General features: G+C 49.1%; 1 protein-coding gene across 1 annotated transcript; it reads left to right on the top strand.

Annotated features, from left to right (window-relative positions):
* Positions 1-4,099: 4,099 nt before the first annotated feature.
* LOC127238350 (carcinoembryonic antigen-related cell adhesion molecule 15) lies at positions 4,100-7,953 on the top strand. The gene is made up of 3 exons (XM_051206926.1): positions 4,100-4,162; positions 6,521-6,871; positions 7,667-7,953. Exons 1-3 carry the CDS (start codon positions 4,117-4,119, stop codon positions 7,951-7,953), a joined length of 684 nt encoding a protein of 227 aa, XP_051062883.1. The 5' UTR covers positions 4,100-4,116.
* The last annotated feature ends 883 nt before the right edge of the window (positions 7,954-8,836 follow it).

Below are 8,836 nucleotides of genomic sequence, written 5' to 3'. Positions count from 1 at the left end.
CATTACCTTTCCTTAGCACATCGCATGCCCAACTTCCTCCGAACCTCAACGGTGAATCCCCTGCCTCAGATTCTTCCAAGAGTTCCTACTCTGCCCAGAAGTCCCGCCTATCTTCTCCTGCCTTACTATCGGGGCTTCAACTCTTTATTAAACCAACCAAAAGGTGCCTTAGGCAGATAAGGAAGGAAAAAGACACTTCTTCACACAGACCTAATGTCCCATAGCACGGGTGTACACAGCTGTGCCCTGTTTCGAGCAAGTCGTTTATTTTATTATTGACTAACTCAGTTTTGAGACAGAGTCTCTTTACATAGTCCCAGCGGCTCTGGGGCTTGGTATGTACACCAGGATGGCCTCAAACTCAGGACTGTTGGGATTAAAATCCCGTCACCACCTTGGCTATTTCTGTTATTTTTTGACATATAGTCTCCATAGGTAGGTCAGGCTGACTTTGTACTGAACCTGAAAATCATCCTGCTTCCTCTTAACATTTGATCTTTTTTTTTCCCCCTCTCATTTTGGTTTCTCTGTGTATCTCTGGCTGTCCTGGAACTCACTCTATAGATCAGGCTGGCCTTGAACTCAGAGATTCATCTGCTCTGCCTCCCCAGTGCAGGGATTAAAGGTATATGCCACCACCACCCAGGTATATCTTCTACTTTATGTTTCATGTGTCGTTTTTCAAAACACACCAGCCTGAGTTCACTGTAGGCACCTCTGCTTCCTCAGGGGCAGAGCGTAGCTAACTGAAATGTATAACCCTAGTCCAAAACTATTTGTGGAAGCCTCACTCCTCTCCATCACCACAAGAGTGTCCATCAGGAGCAGCAGCAGCCTGTGGTAAGGATCCAACACATTGGTCCCACTCTACACCTGCGAAGACAGAAGTTATATGGCAGGCCTAAGTGTTAGCCTGTGCATAGCCACATTCCCCCATAGATGGCCCTCTTTTTCTTTGTAATGCTGCCTAACAGACCGGGGACTTTGTTGTCATGGGGGAAGAAGGTTTCACCACTGGGCTCCCTGCATTTCCGGCTTCCCAAGGCATGCATGCCTCTTTCTTTGAATGATTTCCACATTGGAGTTTCTGATTTGGTTTACGTTCCCTGAAGTAGGGATCTTCTCTCTCTCTCTCTCTCTCTCTCTCTCTCTCTCTCTCTCTCTCTCTCTCTCTCTGTCTCTGTCTCCCTCTCCTTTGTTTCTCTGTGGAGCTGACCAGGATGGAACTCATCTGCATGCCCGTGAGGCACCACCACCACCCAGCTGCCCGCTGCAGAATCTTGAGTAGGAGGCAGGTGGCTACTTTTTTTTGGGGGGGGGACCGTTTAGTTTTGTTACTTTGTTTTTGGACTTACTTATTTTATGTGTACTGACTGATTTGTCTGTATGCACATATTTGTGCCTGGTGCTATTGGAGGTCAGAAGAAGGAGCCAGATCTCCTGAAACTGGAGTTATGGGACTTTGTGAGCCACCGTGTGAACATTGTATGGCTTACAACCATCTGAACTCTAGCTCCAAGAGAACTAAAACTTCTGGTCTCTGAAGGCACCAGTACTTACAAATCCTTGCCTGCTAGCATTTGCAAAATGGGAGGGGTATATATTCTGATTAACCACTAACTCAAAACTAGCATTCCATCCTCTTGCACACACACACACACACACACACACACAGAGAGAGAGAGAGAGAGAGAGAGAGAGAGAGAGAGAGAGGGAGAAGTGTGTCATGGCTTAAAATGAAGTTAGACTGGAGCTGGTCTCAGAAAAAAGGTGGAACTCACTGATGGTGGCAGTGTATGCCTTTAATCCCAGCACTTCAGGGTGGAGGGTGGGGGCAGGCAGATCCCAGGATAGCCAGGGCTACACAGAGAAACCCTGTCTCTACAAATAAATAAATAATAAATAATAAATGCTTTGAAAAGATGGAAGGCACCTGAGGAGTGACCCCACTCCATGACATAGAACATGAGCACATGCACACACATGAAATAGATAAAAAAGGCAATTTTTTAAAAATCTTTTCGGGACAGGGTTTCTCTGTGCAGTCCTGGCTATCCTAGAACTCACTCTGTAGATCAGCCTGTCCTTGAACTCACAGAGATCCCCCTGCCTCTGCCTCCAGAGCACTGGAATCAAAGGTGTGTACCACCACTGCCCGGCTATGAAAACTTTGAACGTCACTTTTGTGTAGCATTTATTATTTATTGTGGGGGGTGAGATGCCCTCAATACCATTGCATGTCAGGAGATATCTTTTTGAGAGTTTTCTTCTTTCATCCTGTGGGTCCTGCAGATCCAAACAGAGTCTCAGCATTTGGGACAACGCCTTTGCTACTGAGCCCAATAAACTTCACTTTCAGATGTTAAATTGCTCGGTAGTATGGGGTGGGCTGTTTCTGGTTAAGTGTGATTACCAACTATGGCCACCAGGGGGCAGCACAGCACTACCAGTGTTTTCTAAGAACTGCCTAGACTTCATCACAGGCTAATCCATCCCGCCCCCCTGTAAAATGACAAGCTTGAGGTGAGCATGAAACACTTGCATTTAGAATGGGAAGACAATAAAGAGAAGATCTTGTGAAATTGCAGTATGCTTACAGACCACGCAAGGTTTTAGTTTTTTAAGAGTGATTTTTTTTTAAAAATCACGTTTCTGTGCCTCTGTGTGCTTGTGCTTATAGGTGTGGGTGGGTGTGCACAGGAGTACATGAGTCTGCAGATGCCATAGGCATTGGATCTCAGCAGAGATGAAGTTACTGTAAAAGATACGTATGGGCCCAAGACACCCCAAGAGCAAAGATTTATTTGCCTTGGAGGGACAAAGAAGGGGGAACAGAAGGTGTGGTTTGAAAGCAAATGCCCCCCATAGGGAGTGACACGATTATGAGCTGTGGCCTTGTTGGAGGAAGTGTGTCACAGTGGGGGGCGGGCTTTGAGATCTTCTGTGCTCAAGATACTGCCCAGTGTCTCAGTTCAATTCCTGTTGCATTGGATCAAGATGAAGAATTCTCCAGCACCTTGTCTGCCTGCACACTGCCATGGTCCCCGCCGTGATGGAAATGGATTAAACCTCTGACACTATGAGCTGCCACCTCACTTAAACATTTTCCTTTATAAGAGTTGCCATGGGCCAGGCGGCGGTGGAGCGCACCTTTAATCCCAGGACTCGGGAGGCAGAGGCAGACGGATCTCTGTGAGTTCAAGGCCAGCCTGGTCTACAGAGAGAGATTCAGGACAGGTTCCAAAGCAATACAAGGAAACCCTGTCTTGAAAAAAAAAATTGCGATGGTCATGGTGTCTCTTCACAACAATAGAAATCCTAACTAAGACAGAGGATGGGGGGAGGGGGAGAAAGGAACAAGGGAGAGGGGACAGAGATATTTGTCCCAGAGTGGGAACAAAGGACAGCCTCTGGATAGAGAGGCGGCAGATGTGGTCCATAGGAAAAGGGCAGTTTACAAAGGTAACGTGGGAAACCCTGTGTTAGGATGAGTTGTTCAATGTTGATTGAACAGGTTAATTAGGAGAGCCAAAGGGGAATTCATTGCTGGACTTTGATGGCTGGACCTTGGTGATCAGCCTCAGGAGGGAGACGTGGCCAAGGGAGGAGCTAGACTTTGGTGGCCAGCTTTAGGAATGGCATCTTGATGGGAGATGTCCTGTACATGTTTCTCTTACTGGTTGAAGACTAAAACACTGATTGGCCAGTAGAGGCAGGAAGATAGGCGGGGCTAAGGAGGAGAAGGCTGAGAGAGAGGCAGAGAGGCGCCCAGAAGAGACTCCATAGAGACCAGGAAGACAGGACGTGCCAGGCATTTCTGGTCACATAATTGAAGGAGTGAAAGGAGCCTTGTGCAAATTGCTGGGACTGCAGGGTTAACAGCGTGCTCCTCCTCAGACCTAGTTCCCCTGTCTCCACCCCAATGCCTGTGGTGAGTGCCACAGGTGCAGACAAAGTGACATTAAAGCAAAACAAAACAAAACTGTCTAGCATTCTTGAAAATGTAGAAATCACCCAGGTGACTCTGGAGCCGTCCCTGGGGCTAAGGACAGTAGACATAAGGGCACCAGCAGGGCTGACAGCAGGACTGCTCATCCTCATCCGGGAGCAGAGGCCATGGAGTCCCCTTCTCTGCTTCTCTGCAAAGGGCTGCTGCTCACAGGTGAGGCCAGGCCTGCAGTGGTGTGGGCAGGGCGCTCTGACAGGAAGACATCCCAGGAGGAGATGCTTCAGCCTGAGAAGGAGGACACAGGAGGGACAGAGGCTGCTCAGCTGGGAGCTCTCAGGGGACAGGGAGTGTTAGCGGGGAGGACAAGCCAGACCCTTCTTTATTCAAAGTCAGTCCTGCAGGGGTGGCCATGGCGATGGGGTGTGTGAGGGGTAGGGTCCACAGGAGGACTGCAAATGTCCTGGGTCAGGGGTGTGGTGTGTGTGGTGTGGTGTGTGTGGTGTGTGTGTGTGTGGTGTGTGTTCTGTGTGTGCTGTGTGTGGTGTGGTGTGTGTGTGTGTGTGTGGTGTGGTGTGTGTGGTAGGTGTGTGTGTGGTGTGTGTGTGTGGTGTGTGTGCTGTGTGTGCTGTGTGGTGTGGTGTGTGTGGTGTGGTAGGTGTGTGTGTGGTGTGTGTGGTAGGTGTGTGTGTGGTGTGTGTGTGTGGTGTGTGTGCTGTGTGTGCTGTGTGGTGTGGTGTGTGTGGTGTGGTAGGTGTGTGTGTGGTGTGTGTGTGGTGTGGTGTGTGGGGTGTGCTGTGTGTGTGTGTGTGTGTGTGTGTGGTGTGGCAGAGCAGCTAGGCATTGCTGAGAAAGATGGGGAGGATGCTCTGAGGACATTGGGAAGGGGAGAGGGGATTGTAACTGAGTGGGGCGGGGTGAAGGAAGGGTCCTTAGCCGCCTCCAGTGGGTGAGCAGGGGAAGTGCCCTAACCACGTGAAGTTTGGGGTCACCTGTTCCTAGGTGCCTGTCACTGTCAGGAATCTGTACACCTAGGAAGCAGATGGCCCTATAACTGGAGACAGGCTGTCCCCTCTCCACACAGCTTCATGGAAGCCAGAATCTCCTGGAAGGGCAGCTGTGGGAGACAGGGAGGAAGCTACCCCTTGGGAGTTAAAATTTTCCAGAAGTCTGGAAGACCCTGGGTCCAGTTTACAGACACAATCCCAAGTCCTTGCCTGCTAGCATTTGCAAAATGGGAGGGGTATATTCTGATTAACCACTAACTCAAAACTAGCATTACATCCTCTTGCACGCACACACGCACACACACGATGGGGATAGGATGAAGATACAGATTATGGGAGAGACGCAGTCTTGGACACTGACTCACTGTATTCCCCAAGCTGGGCCCGGAAGAAGGAATCAGGTGACAGAAGTCCTCTTTCTCCTTCAGTCCGCGTTTCGTGTCTCTGACCTTTCCTCTTCACTCTGATCCCCTACAGCAGAATTCTGTAGCAAAGGAAGCCACTGTGACTTGTTTTAAGATCTAAGATAAAAACGAAGAAAGACACCCCCCCCCCCCCGCCGCCGCCCTATTTAAAAGCCCCATGCATAAAGACACTTCTCCTTAGGAGGCTAGGCTCACAAGGACCCTGGACAGCAGCCCTGGCCCATGCTTATTCCTACCTGAAAGTGTCCTTATTACCCAGTCCTCCTCTCTCCTGCAGCCAGAAATCCTGATCTGGTCTGAGGCAGGAAAGGGCAGGATCCATTTTGTAAACTGACAGCTTCCTGTGGATTAGACTTTGTGACAATTTCTCTCTTGCGCCAAATACACGAATAAACCTTAGAGCAAAATCAATCTGAGAGGCATTAAAAACTACCATTAGCTAGCTGGGTAGTGGCTTACTCATTTAATCCCAGCACTCCTGAGAGAAAGGCAGGTGGATCTCTGTGAGTTTGAGAGCAGTCTGGTCTACAAGAGCAAGTTCCAGGACAGCCAGGGCTACACGGAGAAACTTTGTTTCTAAAAAACAAACAAACAAACAAAAAGCAAAAACTATCACTAGCTCTAACTGAGAAAGTGGTAAATAAACCCAGAGATACCCAGGTCCTGGACACACTGATTCATTCACAGGTATCTAAGCCTGTCCCCAGCCCCAGGCCTCCCCAGAAGAGACGTCCAACCCTGTCCTCACAAAGCCCTGGTTCTGGCGGACTGATAATAGCCAGGGCATCTCGAAAATTCAGCCAGGGATTGATTGAAAGCACAGGGGGAACAGAGCAAGAAACTGTCTAGGGATGACCTAGGGTCTCTAGGGGAGGAGGTCAGGGACTGCATATATAGTCCTGAGTGTGATCAGAGACCAGAGAGCAGTGAACAGGGGCCCTGCAGACACTGGAGTTGAGAGTTCCATGCAGAGGACGCAGTTCCAGGGACACCGAGGGATGGAGGGAACAGGCTTTGGTTTCGTGTTGCTTTCCTGTACCGAGTCCTGGCAAATCCAAACCTACACACCGATGCTGAGAGATGCTTCCCCTTAGGAGGGCTGCACAGTGGCCCTAATACTGATGGGGTTTTCTCTCTTCTAGCCTCACTTTTAACCTGCTGGACCTCACCTGCCATGGCGCGAAGAAGCACTAAAGAAATTCAGGTCTCTGCTGCCAAAGGAGCGAGGGTTCTTCTCTCTGTTCCGGTAGAGAGCTTCCTCTCCTTTAACTGGTACAAAGGGAGAGAAGAACACAGTGATTTTATGATTGCCCACTATGAAAAGACCCAGGAAGTTAAACTCGGGAATAATTCCAGCGGCAGGGAAGAAATATATTTGGATGGATCCATGATGATCAAGAACGTCACCCAGGAAGACGCCGGGATCTACACCCTAGAAATCTTTGGAACACATGATCGATATGAAATAACACATTTTCACCTCCAAGTATACAGTAAGTGACTCTGTGACCTGTGGGTGCTGGTGGGGTTCATTCCTCTTAACAGAGGCGTGTCGGGGCTGCCCTATGCCTCCCTCCCCTCTGCCCATGTCCCCTCATTGTGGTTTGGCATTACTGCAGGACACACATAGGAGAGTTAAACTGCAATAATTCATCACCCCAATTCACCCTGCAGAGGGGCGGACCTGCAGTGTTAACTCAGCTAAGGACATTAGACTCAGTCAAGAATCTCGATGCTGTCCTTACGAACATGGTGCAGAGGTGGACCCTGAGTATAGCATGGTATATAAGAATCTGGGAAAAGATAGGCTGATGGATGTTTATTCAGGGAGAAATCACTTACACCAGAAACAGATGACCCCCCCCCCCCCCCAGGTTTCTGTCCCAAGGATGCCTCAGGATGCTCTCTGTCTCCGATCAGGAAACAAGAGAGCAAGCTGGGGTTGGGGACCCCAGACCTAGTCCCTCAAAGTCACGCCCACACATGTTCCCAGGCCCCAATGGGCGTGGTCAGTGCAACATGTGCAGGCAGGGTGGACATCTCACTACAATCCCCTTTAAGTCTAAAGAAAAGATGTAGGCTTGAAACAAAATTATACAAAGACAGCAAACTCAGGACACACAGGGCCAACTCAGGGTCACACAGGCCATAGGAGTCAGATCACAAGCCCAGGATGTCTGGCTGTAGCCTCGGCCCTGGATCCCCCATTGGTGCCTGTGGAGCAGAGAGGGGCTGGCTGAGATCTCTGAAGATGTGTCTCTCATTTGGTCTCTTCTGTCTCTGCACAGAGATTGTGACACAGCCCTATATGCTACTCAACAACACTGTAGTGAGAAAACGGAGGCATGTCTCAGTTTTCACCTGTGTGACACCGGACACTGGAATCGAGTTCAATTGGTTCTTCAATTACAAGCCCCTCAATTTAACGGAGAGGACCACACTGTCTCCTGAAAAGCACAAGCTCATCATCAACCCCACCTGGAGGGTCGATGGAGGGATCTATCAGTGTGGGGTCTCCAACGCCTTCAGCTCCAGGAGGAGTAACCCGTTGCTCTTTGCGATGGTTTATGGCTAATGTCTTCTCTCTTCCTGTGCCAGAGCGCTGAGGTTTTTGTGTCCCTAGTGTGCAAAGCGTATAAAAGTGATAAGAGAAAGTTATCAGTGCAGACACAGGCTGCCCTCATGGCGACACGAACCTTCCAACCTTCCAACCTTCCATCTCCACATAAAACAGGAGGAACATGAGTACAAGGCCGGTCCAGTTCAAAATGTTAAAAAAAAAAAAAAAAAAAGGACTTCAGTAGGGGGCTAGAGAGATGGTTCAGCGGTTAAGAGCACCGGCAGCTCATCCAGAGGACCTGGGTTCAAATCCCAGCACCCACATGTCAGCTCACACCTTCTGTAACTTCAGGATGTGATACCCTCAAGTATGCATGCAGACAAGAACATCAATGCACATAAAATAAGTAAATTAAAAATAAAGGGAACCCCCTTCTTAAAAAATGGCCTCAATATAGGAACAGAGCTGTAAAGAAGTTAAGCAGGGCTGAGGTTCTGAGTCCCATATGAACTCAGCCTCACGCTTTCCAAAAGCTGTGTCAGCTCAGAGCCCCTGTTAGAATGCTGCAGGGTTTGCACAGAATACCCGCATCTTCTCTCACGCTCAGACTGTCCATCACGCCCAATAGCAATGCTGCTTAGACCCCAGTCATCCATGTGAAGATGGGATAATGGCGGCGGCTCAGGCTGGACGCGTTTCACCGTGGACTCATGTTTTTGCACAGTTCCCGATCTCTACATTGTTTGCCGCATAGATATAAAATTCGTGAACATAAACGTCCCATGTACTGAGTTTCTTGTCCTGAGTCTGGCTTTTTTCTTTTTCAATGCCATCTTGCATTGTGTTTTGTCTTAGCAGTTTCCGGTGTGGTAAATCACATTCACTTATTTGTTTGTGT

This window comes from Phodopus roborovskii, unplaced genomic scaffold, assembly GCF_943737965.1.
Source record: "Phodopus roborovskii unplaced genomic scaffold, PHOROB, whole genome shotgun sequence".
Taxonomy (NCBI): Eukaryota; Metazoa; Chordata; class Mammalia; order Rodentia; family Cricetidae; genus Phodopus; species Phodopus roborovskii.
This window is presented reverse-complemented; position numbering and strand designations above follow the sequence as displayed.